At 35.9% G+C, this 19,468-nt stretch overlaps 1 protein-coding gene across 5 annotated transcripts; it reads left to right on the top strand.

Annotated features, from left to right (window-relative positions):
* The first annotated feature begins 66 nt into the window (after nt 1-66).
* LOC143343800 (uncharacterized) lies at nt 67-6,802 on the top strand. Of its 5 annotated transcripts, none has more exons than XM_076769045.1 (4): nt 67-978; nt 4,049-5,439; nt 5,594-5,985; nt 6,063-6,802. In XM_076769045.1, the coding sequence occupies exons 2-4, from the start codon at nt 4,058-4,060 to the stop codon at nt 6,731-6,733; spliced, it is 2,445 nt and encodes an 814-aa protein (XP_076625160.1). In that variant the 5' UTR covers nt 67-978; nt 4,049-4,057; the 3' UTR covers nt 6,734-6,802. The 5 variants fall into 5 exon arrangements, with proteins under 5 accessions (XP_076625160.1, XP_076625162.1, XP_076625161.1 ...); XM_076769047.1 differs by having other exon boundaries at nt 4,046-5,439; XM_076769046.1 differs by having other exon boundaries at nt 67-1,017.
* The last annotated feature ends 12,666 nt before the right edge of the window (nt 6,803-19,468 follow it).

The raw sequence follows: 19,468 nt of genomic DNA, 5'->3' as shown, positions 1-19,468 counted from the left end.
GGGAATGAACGTGATCCAATCACGAGTGATTCTAAAGTAGCAGTTCTAGCCATCCCTATATACGAGTAGACCTTTCACCTTATGGAATTTCGTGGCCCCATCTGACAGCCATACCAACCTGAAAATTCGGAGCTGATTTTAGCGGCCTCTTCTCATGGATGGCGGTCAGTTGAGAAACTATTCACTGAATTAGTATTGATGGGCAGCAGGTGTAGTGTGTACGTAAATACGTGTGAGTTGACTATGGGAGGGATTGAAAAAGGCAGTGCAGTATTATCAGATTGCAAGCCTGTGCTCAAAGGAAACTGCACATCACTTACAGACACTAATGCATAACCACCTTGTATATGAGTTCTGGCGCTTCGTATAGTTTCGGAGATTTTGAGAAAGGCAGTGAATGTGAGTCTTTCCCCTTCTTGCTCTCAACTTAGAAATCTCAGAAACACAAATCTCGACTGCTCAGGCATTTTTTGCTTTCCGACCTATGTAGGTCCATATAAGCAAAGTTTCAAAAATTTTTTTTACATACAAACGGGAATCGCGATTCTCCATCTCGGACAAACGTGATATTTAAACATAGGTGTTTAAAAAAGGATGATTATATTTAAAAAAATGAAGGTGACCTTGATTTCTTCAAAAAAATGACATATAAACAAAAATATTTTTGACATCGTGTGAGCCTCATTGTACCATTCAAATCTGTCCGCAAGACATTTGACGTATCTTTAAAAACAACAAAGGTATTTGAGGTGCAAATGTTAGATGACTCATGCTGTATATATGAAATAATCTATAAACTAGACAATACCAGATATCGCGAGACACGAACTGTCAGTGGGAAGAACCTCTTCAACTGAGGTACGAATAACGCGAGCCACGAACTGTCAGTGGGAAGAACCTCCTCAACTGAGGTACGAATAACGCGAGCCACGAACTGTCAGTGGGAAGAACCTCCTCAACTGAGCCTCAGTTACTGAGGTACGAATAACGCGAATATCTGCAGTTGCGATCAAGAAGGTGAACGAAAACGATAATAGAGAGAGAGACGTGTGGCACAGTGTGATTTCAAATTTCAATATATCGATATATATACATTCTTGTATTCCATTTTAACCGTATCATAACCTTGCATCTAATCTTGTAACATATTTGTTCTATATTTAAGTACATAAGTTAGTGTGATCCAATTAATTTGTTTTCCTCCGCGACCAAGAAACAAATCTACAAAAAGTCCATCACCAGCTTACACAAAGGTAAGTGTTTTTCGGGGAGGAAAATGATTTTTTACAGACTGGTCTAGATATTTCTTTATTTTCGCTTCGATTATAGATTACAGCTCGTTCGCTTTGTTCGATGGTAGATTGAGTTCTGCTAACTCAATTTAGTCTTCACTGCATCGCAGACCATCGCGTCCCTTTATTAGGTAGTCATGTTCCTTCATTATCTTAATCCTGTATCTGAACTAAGCTTATTCCTCCGTTTGTTAATTCTGGGGAACGTGTTATCATATGTTATCATGTGATAACGTGTTAACACTTAGAAGACTGTATTTTATTTAAGGGCGTTAATATAGGAAGAACTGTTCCTCTCGCTCGATGTACAAGAAACGTTACTTTACAAAGTTCAAAAAAATTCAATTTTTTTAATTTCACAAAGTAGAAAGGCCCTTAGAAAGTAAGCACTACTGTATATTGTAATCCAAATAGATAACATTGATAGAGATATCTTGATGCGTTCATCGGCATTTAAGCGATAAAATATTGTGGACGAATGTCAGGTGTATAGGCAGATTTCAAAAACACACGTCTTTTAAAATAATAATAAAATATATGTGTGTATAGGTATAATTATCACAGTACATACTTATATTCCAGTACGTGGTCCGAAGAAAGCATTTGCCATACGCACGCTCTGGTGTATTAAATTATTGCTATTTTCATCCACGGGGATTTCCTTTCGTCTATTGAAATCGATTGATTCTAATTCTAATAATGTTCCAGAAAAAAATCAAAGAGTCTTTCAAGTCCTGTCGATGAATTAGGTGGTCTGATGCCCCCGAATCGAGCAGGAATATAATTCTATTTCTGTCCTTTCCTCGTTCAAAGTCCTCAGCCATGAATAGAAAGCTGGAGGTATTGTCTCCTTTGACATTGACGGTTTATTTGTCATCTGCACCATCTGTGCAGTTTTATTTTATTCAACTTGATGATGCATAATTTTTTTATAATAAAAGTAATCCTTCTTCATGTGTCCTTTCCTGCCACAATGATGACATTTTACGACACCTAATTTATTTGATTTAAATTGTCGTCCTTTTAATTGTCCTTTATTTTTTCTAAACACCTTTGCACTGTCAAAGTTCATTTTTTTCAGTACTTTATTGGGTTGGTGTACCTTTAAGCTTGCGTCACGAGATTCGTCATTTAATTTTACCTCATAATCGAGAAATCGCGTCTTAACGAACGCCAGTGTTAAACTATCCTCCGATGGGGTTTCAATGGCGGTTATCACGCCGTCATAAGAGGTAGGTAGGGTTAATAATAGGTGGGACATCTTGTCCATCTCTTCCAGTCTCGTACCCGCTGCTGCGAGCTTCGATATAATGTCATCGAACACTGTGAAATGTCTCACTAGTGGTGTATCACTTTGCAATTTTAGTGTTAGAAGTGTAAGCGTCGGCTTCGAATTCAGGTTCGAATAAGTAACACGGGTTTGATTAATTTTGTATATATATATATTTAAAGGATAATGCGAAAATGAAAAAGTAGAAAAGAAAAGAAATGTAATAGCCTCTCGCATTGATAACTGAAGATAAAACTTAAATAAAGCCCACAGTCCCTCGTGGCTGTAAAAACGTACAAACACACACACTTTCTGTACTGTCTCCTCAACGGCTCAGGTACGACTCTCTCTACTGTCTCTCGACACTCATATTTCGCACCTGGAGAATTTGAATTCGCCGATAGGGGGCGATGGCCGCTCGTCGCTGATTCGCGCCTACAGAAGTCTTTTTCTTAATGCTAATTGAGTAGCGAAGCTTTTCCGCTCATAAATCGAGTCCAAATTTTGAATCATCTGTCTCGCACTATTGTTTGTTTTCGCAAAACTTAAAAAAAAGTCTGATAGATATTCAATAATTATATTCTTTGCAGTCCTATCTGCTTTTATCCACTCATTACTTAACATGTTCGGAACTTCGCCTTCGATAACACTAATCACGTTTAGTTCCGTTAATAACACAGGAATTCTAAATTTCCAGACACTATATTCCTCACCATCAAATGGTTTAATGTTCAAATGGTTTAAGATCCTCTATCGTGATAAGAAAGCAAAAACATACCGATCCATTTAAAAAAATGGATGTGACCTTCAAATGTCCAAAGTACCTCCACCTGCAAAAAAACTATTATCGCCACCCAATAGCGCCCTTCATACTGTGCAATTTACTTTAGCAAATATTTCTGTGAAACTTATAGTTTCCAAGATACCTGAGGTGCTAATAGTTACTGCCCCACCCTGTATACACCCTGTATAGGAGCCAAAACACAGGACACTTCCTCATTCTCAGTACGATTTCGAATACGATCACTTCACGTCACGTCACTCCTCGTTTAGTCTTATCATAGAACTTAGTTGTTGTAACCGAGTAAAATCAGAAACCACTGCAAAATATATTATACCTATAATATACCAACGGTCTACGCGTTTCTTACCCGGTTCTCAACAACATACCTTCTCATACCGTTTTCAACAAATTATTTTTTTCTTTCTGCATGTAAGCGATTGAGATAAATCTGTCACAACGATAGATTCTCAATAATCGTATTCTACATTTGTCAAAGAATTTAAAGAACTCGTCATACGAACGATTACAGTTTCATTCAAGTCTACAGATATTACAAATAATCTATTCTTTCTTCGTTTTGTGTAATTCAAATTGATACGTAATTATGTAAATTGAATAGATCTTTTTACAAGATATGTAGGTATAAATTTATTCATTTATTCGTGATGCTGGCATATCAAAGTAACGCAATGCTTTCAGCAGTGTAAGAAAATGTTCGATACGTTCACGAAGTATCATCTATCTGTGTGGGATGAACCAGAGACCAAGAAATGGAAAAAGACAGCACGCGATATCCAGCAAATGTTCTATTTAACTTTCGAAGGTAAACAATGGGACGTTTATCAGAAAAAGGAATACGACTTATTACGCACAAAAGTTTGTTATGCTTTATTTGGTCCTCCAAAGGATGCAAACGGCAACATTGGCAATATCGAAAACGCGTATGATGAAGATAAACGTGATTCAGGCGACAAAATCAAAGACAAGATCATACAAGTGCATCAAAATTACTCGCACTGTAGGTCGTTGCATGTTGGCATTATTTTCGTATATTGCAAGCAAGACGATGAGCAATTTTACGTTTCGATATTTCGTATACGTATAAACGAAACAACAGAAGAAAGCTATTACGTCGATAGGAATTGCCGCGTGTACGAATCTTGGAACGATTGGGAAACAAACAATAAACTAGAAATGATGTTATATTGTTATCCAAAGCCAGGCTTTTACACGTGTTCTAAGGACAGCAGGTACAAATTCGATGTGAAAGGCGATGTAGCCTTGGAATTTGGTACATCGCCAGCTTGCGATCTGATTTCGCGTATAGGAAGAACACTGGATGTTACTAGTGGAGTGACTGGATTTATCGGAACAGGGGTTGGGGTGGTTTCTTTCTTTACTCCACTGGCTCCTATCGCGCTTACAACCGTGGGAATAGCTAGTACAACAAGCGCGGCATACGGAGCCGCGAGAAGCGTCCAACAGTTGGTAGACAAAGGAACTCACGACGAAAGTCTGCTCGATACGGAATCAATGATGAGCGCATTGAGCGTAATTATGTTGCCTTTACACGTAGGAACAAGCGTAGTCAATAGTAAATTAATAGCCGGTGCACGAACAGGACGCACTTTTACATCCTTGCAACAAGTTGGTGCAACTTTCTTGAATATGACAACTGTAGCTATAGATACTTCTGCAGTATTAATCGGATTTAAAACTTTGTACGATAAGAAGCAGGAGGGAACACTGAAACCATTGGACGTCTTGCAGTTTTCTTTGTCCGTATTTTTCTTTTCGCATACGCTTATACAGCCAAAAACGGCAAACGGAATTATCAAGAAAGCGCAAACCCAATATTTTCAAGAGTATAAGTCTCAGATGACCGATGATGTTGCACAGAAAACTTTCCAGAAATTTATCGACGACAATTATACGAACATAAAGAATGGTGCGAACATTACCAAGACTATTAATACTATCTATGATCCTGAAACATTTTTCAAATCAGTTGGGCCCGAGACTTCTATCAAAATAAGCGACAACACTGAGGGGATCTTCATTATTAACGATGAACTGAAAATAAATCCTAATCGGTGAGCATGTGAACAACTTTCGTCTCATTTTTATAATACGTTTATAGTAAATTTGAGAAACGTTTCTTTCCTAAAATCATATTATCTTTTGATAGTTTTGCTGTTTTATTCTCCTAATTAAAATATTTCTTCTTCCCTAAAATTAAAAATTCAGGTTTAACCAAAGCGGACCGGATGGGATAAAAGAGATGCTGAGGGTCACGAAAATGGACAAGAACCATCCAGAATATAAAAAATATTGTAATGAAATTATGAGAAACGAACGTATAGCTTTGGAAGCAAGGCGCCAAGAAACTCTGGTTAAGATGGCAGAGGTGTTTGAAACGGATCCAGACGGCTTGAAGAACGTTCAAATAAACAACAAAACGATATTCGCAGATCTAACAGGTGCTGAGATAGATCGAATGTGGACAGTGTTCGGCGATACAGCGAGGAATTACAATAAAGATATCATTTATGCCGCCGCCGCGGCAGCGAAAGACTTAGACTGCAATGACGTTCATACATTCGGTGCTATCATTGAATTGATTGCATTAGAAAGTCACGGTACAGTCAAACAACGTTAGACTCGCTTTTGAAATCATTATAGACGTTAATTTTATTGCCTCTTTCTTTTTTTTTAGGAAAATCCAGATCACAGTATCGTTCATATTTGGCGGATTTTCAAGTAAATCCCGATACCAGGAAACAATTTGTGGCCGACGTTAAAAAAGATTGTGGAATAGCTACAGATATCTTGAAAAATGCCCCGTTAAAGTTTGATAATGAATATTTGGCTGCATATCACTATAGGAAACACGGATTCGAGTTCGGAAATAAAATTTCAATGCACGTGTATCTTGTTGATATTCCAAAGGATCTATTCCAGAAACAGTATCTGTATAGCGATGTGTACGATCAAGCTGGAACGAGCAGGATTCAAATTTACGCGAATAAGAATGGCTCGCAATTTGGAGTGTTGAAAATAAAAAATAATAATTCATACGTCGCGACGGTTTTTTCAAACCAAAAATTCTTCGAGAATTGGGAAACAAAATTGCCAACAGCCAAAGAATATTTAAATCTTACTACCCTTCACTATAACGATCCAACAATTCCGACAACTAAATTTTTCGATATTTTCAATAATAACATATTAAAAGATATGGGCATAATTATTAGCGACATACAAGTACATAAACGTAATACATCAACAAATTTGAATTCGTTTGAGGGTAATTCCGAAGATATCAAGAATTTGAGAGAATTAGCCAATTTACTTACTGTAATGACTCAAGCAGACAAAACTGATTAAACTTTACAATGTCAAAACTGTTAATATAAAAATTGTATATTTTAATAAATATTGCTTACTGCTTATGTATGTATGTATTTAATTACTGGTTCCCCTTCAATCCTCTTCTTCCACCTTTCTTTACTTAATTTTATTTATGGGAGATTTTCGTATATTTGCTCGAAAAGAAACAGATATTTATGAATTTTAGATACTTCACAATTTGATTACACTTTTGGGAGAAATACATACAGGGTGTTCGATCACTCCTGGGAAAAATTTTAATGGGGGATTCTAGAGGCCAAAATGAGACAAAAATCAAGAATACCAATTTATTGATGGAGACTTCGTTAAAAAGTTATTAACGTTTAAAATTTCTCCCCTACTGAATTTTTTTCTCGAAAATGCGCAAGATTTCGGGGGTATGACTATTCACCAAAAATGATTGTAATTGACCCGCGCAACCAAAAATAATTTTTTCAGAACGATTTGAAATTTTTTTTTTTCGTCGAAAAATTTAGGCACCTAATTAGATTTTCGGTAAGGAATTTTTTTCTCGAAAGCCCGTAGGATTTCAAGGGTATGTGTAATGACCAAAAATTATTATAATTGACCCCCGCAATCGAAAATATTTTTTTTAGAATGATTTGAAAAATTTCTTTTTCGCCGAAAAATTTCAGCACCTATCCGATTTTTTTTCTCGAAAGTGGATAGGATTTCGGAGGTATGTGTATTCACCAAAAATGGTTGTAATTGACCCTCGCAACCGAAAATAATGTTTCCAGAACGATTTGAAATTTTTTAATTTAATTGTTAATAACTTTTTAACGAAGCCTTCATCAAGAAATTGATATTCTTGATTTTCGTCTTATTTTGGCCTCTAGAATCTCCCATTAAAATTTTTCCCAGGTGTGACCGAACACCCTGTATACCTATTTTACTGAAATGAGCCAATTTGACTCATACAACAAAATTCAAGATGTTTGCAAAAAAAATAGTTCCAAATCAATTTAAATGAAGGATTTATTATTAAAAATTTCATTGAATACATTTTTTACGTATATACTGTGTTTTTAAAATACATTTAGCAAAAGAAATTTTTTCTGATTTTTTCCAACGATGGGAACCTTACGTAATTAGATGTAAAATAAATATCAATTGAAATACCTTTTACAAATAAATATCGAAATTAATTTGGTGGACCAAATTATTTGACATAAAATGGATTTTATAAAATTATATTGTTTCACTAAAAATGCTCTGTTTACGCGCGATGTATAAGTCGGAATTATGAAAGTTTTTTTTGGCCTCAGCTAACTAGTAAATTGACTAGATTGAACATGAATGTTTACGCGTTGTTAAAGTACTAAGGCACTTTAACGTGGGTCCGGATGAGGAAACAGACAGGGAGGGAAATTGTTACAAGTTTTTCAATAAATTTTTTTTATTACAAAAATATAAATGAACTTTTTACAAAATTATAAGAAAAACTAGAAACTAAAAACAATGGTTGGAGGATGGCTCGCTCTTTGGCCCCGTCTCCTCTTTCTTTGTCTCCTTTTTTCACTGCGGAGGCTTTCTGTAACAAAAGAATCCGCCTAATAAATAGTTTTGCGGACAAGTCAACAATCGCGCGCTCGTCAGCTGTTTCTCGCGCTCCAGCGAGTCTGGTGTGCTTGGAGGGGAGAGCTGAGATGAGATTCGTTTCCTACGATCTCACCGACGCGCACAACCGGGTAGACGAGCTTTTCTCCGTTCTACCGGGTTCTCTTCGCAATGCCACGGACGGGAAACCAAATGGAGGTTGTAAGGCTCCAAGAGGCTATATCCCGCGAGCACGCTCCCCGTGCGGGTGGCGTTTCTACACCACCCACGCAAGAGGACGTCTTGTCCTGGTTCGGCTTCCTCGACGGCGGCTCCTCAGGGGCAACCTGCGGTATGCTCACGTGGTTGCCAAACCGGCGATTCCTTCATCAAAGGAACGCCCGGCAGCCAGCCGTGGCTACCTCGACGGAGGCTCCTATGTTCCGAGGAACTGGCCTGCGGCTCACCAGTTTAGGACGAAATTCCCTGCAACTCCAACCACCCTACGTTCACAGCCCAGTGTGGTCGACTCACAGCTGGTAGTGGGTGTAGCGATGGAAGAAAGGCTTTTCGAACTCTTTGCTCCACCGTACGTTTAGGCTCTACTTATTGTCCCCTCACGACGGTATATTGGAGGGGGTTCTCCGACGCCCGATGCACAGAGAGCACCACGAAGTGATATCCTTCCTGAATATCTATCTTCCGGTTGCTCCTACGCCGTATAGCTCTAATCTGGTCGTTGAAACTTTCCACCCCACCGGTCGGTGTACTCTCAGTGGTACACAGGACGGGTGATTCCCGTGGGTTTCGTACGACCTCTACGAACGGTGAACTACCACTAGGTGATACCAGTATGTCGGTATCAGCCTTCCAGTAGCTCCAACCGGATAATTGAAAGAAGACTCAAGGCGATCCACACCGAATCTCCAACGTCGTAATCGCATCCACGACCTGCAACGTTCAATCACAATCCTGCGTCTACGATCGCTTCACACCCGGCGTGCCGTGCAATCGCTATACAACGTCAGGCAGATTGTCCTATCTCTGGGAAAATCTCAAGTCACAATGACGAGATTTTCCAATAAATTGTTTGTCTGCAAACTGATTCTATTACGAGGAGCGAGATCGACTCATTCTCCTCGGAACTCGTAGGTAAATGGGAACGCGACCGTCACAAAATCCATTCTCGATCGCCAACGGCTCAAGAATGAACCGTGACGATCTGCAAGCAGCGACGGCCGCGGCCGGCTCCGTCGCGCAAGCGCAGAACCGGGTAGCGACGCCTCGCGCTGCTGGGCCCGGGCTGCTACGCGCTGCGTGGCCACGGCGCGGCGCTGCCGCGTTTCGTCTATCGATCTTTCTCCGATAGATCCCTTTTCTCTCTCTTTCTCGACGCTAACAACACAATTCCTAGAATTTGTTCCAAAACTCGAGAATTTCAGTGAAGCTAGCTTGAAAAAACACGTAAATAGCCGCGGTATACTAATCTGAACGATGGAAAATTTCCACGTCAGCACAACCATCTAGAATTACGCGAATTCAATATAGATACGGGCATCGCGGCCGAGTTTTTACGTCTCGGACTCACGCGATATTTAAACACGCGTAATTGGTGGTAGAATTCTGATTCTTTATATAAGCCAGAAATTTCATTTGCAAAGCAATTAACTGTTAAATCATTTTATGAGTCAAATTGGCTCACAATCGTAAAAATAGGTATACCACATTCGACAATACGAAATGAGGGGGTAAGTCGAGGGGAGGAATTCATATTTATGTATAATTGATTATGGAATTAAAAACCAACATATGTTATTAAAAAATAATATTCAAGTTTTTTATATATATAGCAACAGAATTCTAAATGAGTCAAATTGGCTCAGTCCGTAAATCTAGTGTTAATACAAGCATAATATAATCTACATCCAATTCGGTTTCAAGTTTGTTTATACCCTCTCTTTCTAGTTCGATTGTATCGTCACCTAGCGTCGCGGACAGCTCACTATTTCTCAACGAACTTGGATTTTCTGTCATAGCTGGCGGTGCAATTGTTTACTTAGCAGTGCATTCTTTTTTATTATAAAAATAAGCTTTGGATTAAATTTATTAAATAAACCGACGTATACAATCTCAAGTTAATGTATATTACGCTTAATGTGATATAAAGCTATGTTCACGCATAAAGAAAAGTAGAGTAGTTGTAACAATTAGCTAGTGACTGCGAATTTAAAATAGTTTTTTAAAATATCGGATAAAATTGTTAATAATAGCACAGACGAGGTATACGAGTAGACCTTTCACCCAACGTATTTTTTCGGTCCATTTTTCTTGAGCTCTAGAGCCCCATTACCATTTTCGTGTCACTCGCAACGTTACCAACAGATTTAGAAATAAACACAAGTGGAAGTGAGACAGAAAATGAAATTACAGAAATTTTAGTATTTTGTAACGAAATGAAAGCTGTACAGTCCAGAATTGAGCATTAATCGATTAATTTCATTGAAGTATCTAATCGATTAAGATCATTTAAAGATATCAAGATTATTAAAATACGTAAGAATGTACCTCATTGATAAGTACACCGCAAATCCTCTATTTTTTATTTTAAATTGTAATGTATCGTTTATTTAAAAAATAACTCGGTAAAAATGTATTTGCGACTCGAAATCGGTGTTATCAGACCGCAAACCGGGGCGAAGAAGATATGTGAAACTATAAGAAGAACGCAGCCATTAGCTCATATTATTTGCTATGCAATTAATAATTATATTAATTACATAGTAAATAATATGACTCAGGTCTCACCGCGTGAAGGTTGCTGCGAATGGAGATCCACCCTATCCTCGCCCCAACCACCCTTCCTTTGGCGAAGAATTCGAATACCTATTGTGGCGTCACCTCCCATGCTGGCCACCAGAGGAGTCGCACTCTCACAAGCGCTCGACCGACCCCTCCGTTACTATACAGGGTGGGGCAGTAACTATTAGCACCTCAGGTATCTTGGAAACTATAAGTTTCACAGAAATATTTGCTAAAGTAAATTGCACAGTATGAAGGGCGCTATTGGGTGGCGATAATAGTTTTTTTGCAGGTGGAGGTACTTCGGACATTTGAAGGACACATCCATTTTTTTAAATGGATCGGTATGTTTTTGCTTTCTTATCACGATAGAGGATCTTAAAACGAGTTCAACGACCTATTACACAAGCTCATTGAAGGTCATAGAAAGTAGAGAAAGGCGATAATACTTACGGTTTTGGTAGTAAATGAAACATACGTATTGTCAACAGTAGAAGAATGCGTAATGCTTACCGTTTACTTCACTGAGAATAAACACTGCTTGAAGGACACTTTAATAGTTTGCAGAGTAAAATAAACATCATAAGATTAGTAGCGATAAATCGGTCAATCCGGCGCGATGTATCCGTTTGAAGAGCAGGTTGATATGCTTCTTATTTATGGCGAATGCCAACAAAATTCTGCAAGGACGAAAAACTTGTATGCTGAACGATATCCACATCGGTCTCAGCCTTCGCGTCAAACATTTAAAAATGTGTATGATAAACTTAGGCAAACCGGTAGTTTAAGTGTTCGTAAAAGTGAACGCCAGAAACGAGTAATTAACGAAGAAATGGAAATCGATGTGCTCGCTAGTGTGTCTAGAAATTCTCATACTAGTTCGCGACAAATTGAACGCGAATCTGGCATTAGTAGGAGGAGCGTACTTCGCATTTTGCACCGTCACAAATTTCATCCGTATCACGTTAGTCTTGACCAAGAATTGCATGGGAACGACTTCATGAATCGCGTTGAGTTTTGTCGATGGGCTATACGTCAGATTCAAAACAATGAGCTTTTTCTTAATACCGTCTTATTTACCGATGAAGCAACATTCACAAATTACGGGAATGTTAATTTGCATAACATGCATTTATGGGCAGCGGAAAATCCACATTGGCTGCGACAGGTTGAACATCAAAAACAATGGTCTGTGAATGTATGGTGCGGTATCATAGGTGATCAAATTATTGGACCTTATTTTATCAATGGAAATTTGAATGGCAACGTCTATGCTAATTTTATTAAGGATACATTGGGTCTTTTGCTAGAAGAGTTACCTTTATTTACACGACAAACCATGTGGTATCAACATAATGGATGCCCAGCACATTATTCATCGATTACGCGAAGGGAACTCGATGAAAAATTTCGAAATCGTTGGATTGGACGCGGCGGTCCAATATCGTGGGCAGCTCGTTCACCAGACATAACACCTTTAGATTTCTTTCTGTGGGGAACACTAAAAGAGAAAGTGTACAAAGAAGTACCAACTACATCTCACGATATGCAACAGCGAATTATTGCAGCCTGTGCATCAATAAGTTCTGACGCTGTAAGACTTGCAAGTCAATCAATCGTAAAAAGAATTCAACGGTGCATTGACAGTGATGGTCATCATTTCGAACACCTACTATAAACATGTTTCATTTACTACCAAAACCGTAAGTATTATCGCCTTTCTCTACTTTCTATAACCTTCAATGACCTTGTGTAATAGGTCGTTGAACTCGTTTTAAGATCCTCTATCGTGATACGGAAGCAAAAACATATCGATCCATTTAAAAAAATGGATGTGACCTTCAAATGTCCGAAGTACCTCCACCTGCAAAATACTATTATCGCCAGCCAATAGCGCCCTTCATACTGTGCAATTTACTTTAGCAAACATTTCTGTGAAACTTACAGTTTCCAAGATATCTGAGGTGCTAATAGTTACTGCCCCACCCTGTATACATATACACTCCTCGAATGATTTCCCAATATCCCAGTCGTCTAACGCAGGGCCTGCTAGAAAACCCTACTGATGAGAGTCCACTAGCAAGCTCGGACGAAACGCCGCCTTCCTCCATTCCTTTTCCACCCTCCTGCAGAATTCTCACGAGTAGTCCCACACCGTAGCGAAGCAGCGCCGCCACACTATCTAACAATGAGATTTTTTAGAAGCTATCGAAAAGTTTAGAAATGAGCTACAAAGGGAGAATTCTTAAAAGAACTGCCCAACAAAGAGACGAAGAACCTAACAAAATGTCAATACATGTGAGATGATACACACATATTTTCTAGAAACGAAATTTAAACGTGCAACAATTGCACGTACGAACTCTGACTGATGAAGTGATCGAAAACCTAACAAAATGTTGATACATGTGAGATAAACCACCCATGTTTTTTAGAAATGAAATTGGAATGTGCAACTGCACATACGAATCCTGATTATTAACACTAGATTTACGGACACTCGTTGTACATATTTTTATTATAATTCGCTACGTTGACAGTTGCATTAAAATGCAGTTTTTCTTTTAATTAGAGAATACATCCATATCATTACATTAATTCAATTCAACGTAAATTGCTAACAAATAATATTTATGAGTCCTATAAACGTTAAGTTTAGAATCTGAATGCGTCAAATTGACACGTACCGTAAACCTAGTGTTAAAATACCAATATGTACTTTATTATTAATTGTTTCTTCTTAAATGGATGATTTTATTATGATAGTGCCTAATAAGACACTGAAGATCCAACCAGAAATGTGCAACTCTACGTATGGATCTTGCATATTAGAATACTAAATTGTACCTTAATATTAATAATTCGTACTTAAATGTACGCGTACGCTTTGGTAGTATTTATTAAAACGCTGGAGAACGCTTCTTTATCATATAATCTATATACATTTGTACGTATATTCTAACGCAACCTGTAGAAATGAAGAAATACGAGGAAATATTTTCTTCTTGGTGTCTTCATAAATCCCATGATGTTTTTCTAAAACATACACTCATATGCAATAAATATAACCGATATAAAACGAAGATATGACAAGATATTTTCTTCTTGGTGTCTTCGACAATTCCACGATGTAGTCCTGAAACAAAAACTCATATCCAATAAATATAATTTATATAAAACAAAGAAATCTGAGGAAATATTTTCTTCTTGATGTCTTTGTTAATCCCACGATGTTTCCCTGAAACAAAAATTCATATCCAATAAATAGAATTGTATGAAATATTTCTCTAAGAACGATCAAGATGAAATCCGTGTACCATTCCCAATTCCATTCTTCAATGATTATATGTATATTCTGTAACAAGAACTTGTTCAAAGGATTAATAGCTGAAATAAAAGTGTATTAATGGACACAGAAAAAAATAATTATATACCGACAAGATAGACTAATGGTAACTGATCATAGTAAAAATGATATTATGAAATTAATATTTCAACTAAAGCTTCCAAGAGTAAAAATTTATATTAAAAAGTTTAAAAACATAAATATTACGTAATTGAAATTGAATGAAATGTTAAATTCGTCTCAGTGTTAAGATAAATACCAAATTGATCGAAAATTGTATTTATTTGTTACCGTAGATTTTATTTTTCGTTCTTTTATGAAATGAAAAATTTTTCAAGACGTATACATTGCAATAATTATATTTTACTGTATTGAAAACTAAATTAGGTTCGTACAGAAAAAGCAATAACGAACGAAAATGTCGATTCTACATTTCTACGATTCTCAATATGAAATGTTGAATTGCAATTTGCATACCCTTTCGACGCAAGCATTCTATTTTCCATCAATTAAAACAATGATCGCGAACAAACTTTGATTCATGTAAAGAATACAGAATATTTATAAAAAGTTCACAATTTATAATTAATAATTGAGTTGCAAAGGTTATTATATCCCGTAAAAATTACCAACTTTAATAATGAATAATTAGTGATATAGATATACATGGTGTTCGACCACTCTTGGGAAAAATTTTAATGGGAGATTCTAGAGGCCACAATAAGACGAAAATCATGAATACCAATTTGTTGATGAAGGCTTCGTTAAGAAGTTATTAACGTTTAAAGTTCCGCCAATACTGAATTTTTTTCTCGAAAGTGGGTAAGATTTCGGAAGTATGTCTATTCACCGAAAATGATTATAATTGACCCCCGCAACCGAAAATAATTTTTCCAGAACGATTTGAAACTATTCAATTTCGCCGAAAAATTTAGGCACCCCCTTATCTATTTTTCTTAAAAATTCGTTTTTTATTTTTAATAATTTCGTTTGACGTCCTACAGAAAAGTTGTTTAATACTATTTTGTAGGTACCTATGGGCTCTACTTAAACAAAAAGTTTCATTGAAATGTATTCACTATTATAGGAGTTATGGCTGTTTGAAAATTGGACCATTTTTATGGGGTTTTTCTAACATTACAGGGCCAAGGAATAACCTTTCTAATATTTTTATAATTGTTACATATTCTACACTAAAATACGCGGCGTTTGGCTTTTTGAACATTAAAATCGTCCAATCCGTTCAGAAGTTGTGGTGTTTTAAAGATTCGCATGACGGGAAGCATTTTGGCCTGAAATTATATTTTCGGTAAGGAATTTTTTTCACGAAAATGGATAGGATTTCGAGGGTATATCTATTGACCGAAAATGATTATAATTGGTCCCTGCAATCAAAAATACTTTTTTTTGAACGATTTGAAATTTTTTAATTTTGTCGAAAAATTTCACACCTTCTCGAATTTTTTTCTCCAAACTGGGTAGGATTTCCGGTGTATATCTATTCATCAAAAATGATTATAATCGTCCCTTGCAATCGAAAATAATTTTTTTAGAACGATTTGGAAAATTTTTAATTTAATTGTTAAAAACGTTTTAACGAAGCCTCCATCAACAAATTGGTATTTTTAATTATCGTCTTATTTTGGCCTCTAGAATCTCCCATTAAAATTTTTCCCAGGGGTGGCCGAACTCCCTGTATGCGATCTGGTACTTCGTACAATACGAAATACGAAAAAAATTACAAATATAAAATCTTTCTTTATTGTGAAAAAATCAAAATTCCAATTTATCCGTATTTTGTACATGAATGTGTAGTTTCCCTGTACAAATGGAGAAAAAAAAATCATTAATATCCAACGAGAAAAATAAAAAAATGTGCTATTTTTTAACATATTGTTTAAACAAATAAAAGTTTTGCAAATCTCTTTGCACCATCAAATTCGCCGTTTAAAAACATAAATTTCATCCATTTGAAGCACACCCCTATCTCTAATAGTTTCCGAGATATTCAACAAAATATGTTTTGAATCCCCAACTTTGATGGCTGATTTCAAACTCTTAAAGTGAATATTAGCAGCTACAAAAAAATACGTTTCTAATAGATTTATGAGAACTATATAATTGCGAAGTTTCATTAAAATTGGAGATTTACACCTCGGGATGGTCCCTTGTAATTCATCGTGCCCGTTACATTCGCTCATGCAAATAGCACCTGGGCGTGTGCATGAACTTGGGCAACGCACACGGAAAGATTAGTCTGAAAATCCTGACTAAAAAAAGTTGTTAATTAAATATAGCTAAACGGTAGTTTTTATTTAATTTTTAATCAAAAAGACTCCACTTGTTATATGAAATATATCAACAAGAAAATACATTAATATTGAAAAATATTATTATGTAAGAAAACTATTATAATTGAAATTTAATTATGTGAAACGAAAGACTTTATTTAAGATTTTATGATAATTTACTTTAAAATTGAATTAATTTATTTGAAAATTGAAATAATTGAAATTTAATGAATAACATTATTTAAAAAATTCAACAATTCATAATCGATTCTATCGTCAAAGTAAATTTCTAAAAAGATGAAACTAGTATACAATACATGTTACTTTGACTCAAAAATCGATGAGTCGCGAAATGTCTTTTTGCACATAAAATATATTAAATACGATCGATATTTAAGAATTCTATTAATGTTATTAAAATCACTATATAATGTTATAGTAATTAATATTTATATTCTACTCCTTCATACGATTAATATAATGTTTCTCACATTATATCACTTTATATTCTATTCAATCTATAATTCATGTAAAGTTAATGAAAATATTCTATACATTTTATAAAAATTGTTTTATATATTTTCATAAAAATTTTATAATAATCATATTAGGTAATATTTATTTATAACATTAAAAAAGGCGAGTGCAAGAAGACCCTAGCCTGCACTAAGAAAATATGACAATTTGTGTTACTACTCACGGGTATTTTTCATACCCGTGGTCACTTGACTCGTCAAAAATAGCAAGTATACAACTGGTCACCCGTGTTGATTCGGATCTTTCATCCTACAACATGGTATGGGGACCAGAGGAACATAAATGCATGCGACTAACTCAATCGTAGAATGTAAATGCTCGGATGACGATGTTGACCACTTCAAGTCATCAGCGAAGTCAGCATGGTCCTGCTGGTTTCCAGGATGTCACTGTAAGAAGAATGCAAGAAAACAATTAGAATCTGTTGTTAAAATTATAGAGATTTTTAATTAAAAATTTCAAAATATAAATTTATATTTACGTTGTCAGCTCGTGGTCCACCGTCCGATACTCCCCGGTTACTGCTGCTGGTTTTCAGGATCAGGTTCACAGACTGTAAGAAAACTGTAAGAAAACAATTTGAATCTATTGTTAAAGCTGTAAAAATTTTTAATGAAAAATATGAAAGTATTTATACTTACAATGTTCGCTCGTAAAGCACCGCCCAATAGTACTCTTCAGTGATGCACTGACTCTAGTACCGTCAACGGGAAGTTTTAATTTCGAATTAAAAAAATAATCAAATTTATTAGGTATTAAATTGCATTACCGCGACCGAAGATTCAAATCGGCGAACAAATGATTCTATTATCGCGATTCAGAAAACAAGGAGAGCCACGATGCTCTCGAAGTAATTTAAAATTACGTAGGAAACACTGCTTCTATTCTCGCGTTTGCCTAACACCGTGAACGACAACGTGCTTGGGATCACTTTGCCCCGAGAAACAAACTTCTTGCTACGCACAATCACTGAATCTACCGGCCGCATTGCGCGCAGCCAACAAATTTCCTGGAAAAAGAGAGCTGAAAAGAAAGGGACAGAAGACAAGAAATACAAGCACACGTGTGCTTTTCCTATCGGTTTTCTTTTTTCTTCTTCTTCTTCTTATTAGAGTTTGTCAACAGAAATACTGCTTTACTTAGTACTGCTGTATAGATTGTCACGTAAAAGGTTAATACCACGAAGGCGAAATATTCTCAATCAATGAAAATTTCAACGATAAAATATTATCTATGAAAATAATTACGTACAAGTAATTATTCAATTTCTAAATATTATATCACTAAGTTTCATAGTTAGAGTTGTAAGCATGGTTATGTTTACTTTATCGAACGTTACAATATCCCGTAATTTTTATAAATATTCCGAAATTTGCAACAATTAAAGTTCGTTGGTTATTTATGCTTGAATAGCATATTCCAACTCCGCAATTACTACGTTTACTGAAACTTGTATCGAAATATACAGGGTGTTCGGCCACCCCTAGGAAAGATTTTAATGAGGCATTCTAGAGACCAAAATAAGACGAAAATCAAGAATACCAATTTGTTGATGGAGGCTTCGTTAAAAAGTTATTAACATTTAAAGTTCCGTCTGTACTGAATTTTTTTCTCGAAAACGCGCAAGATTTCGGGGGTATGTCTATTCACCAAAAATGATTGTAATTGACCCCCGAAACCGAAAATAATTTTTCCAAAACGATTTGAAATTTTTGAATTTAATTGTTAATAACTTTTTAACGAAGCCTCCATCAACAAATTGGTATTCTTGATTTTCGTCTTATTTTGGCCTCTAGAATCCCTCATTAAAATTTTTCCCAGGTGTGGCCGAACACCCTGTATATGGAAATTGCAATTACAAAAATTCATAAAGAAAGAGATATAAATAATCAATTAAATTAATATCACTCGGAAATATTCAATCGCGATCAGAATACAGTTAAATATAAATTATTCCAATTTATCGTTGATATCTACCGACGCCATTTCTGTATACTTCGATATATATCGAAGCGGATAAAAAGTTTGTTAATGATATTCATATTTTATCTTAACAATGACCGATTAGAAAATTATGATCATGCTTGCAATGAATAATTTAATAATGAAATAAAAATATATAAATATTAATATGCCCGTTAAGTTTTGTTATAATTGTTTAAACGTTACCAATATTTCCTCCAAAATTTGTCGAGTGGC

The sequence above is a fragment of the Colletes latitarsis genome, chromosome 7, assembly GCF_051014445.1.
Source record: "Colletes latitarsis isolate SP2378_abdomen chromosome 7, iyColLati1, whole genome shotgun sequence".
Taxonomy (NCBI): domain Eukaryota; kingdom Metazoa; phylum Arthropoda; class Insecta; order Hymenoptera; family Colletidae; genus Colletes; species Colletes latitarsis.
The sequence above is the reverse complement of the archived record's forward strand: the minus strand, read 5'-3'. Positions and strand labels throughout refer to the sequence as shown.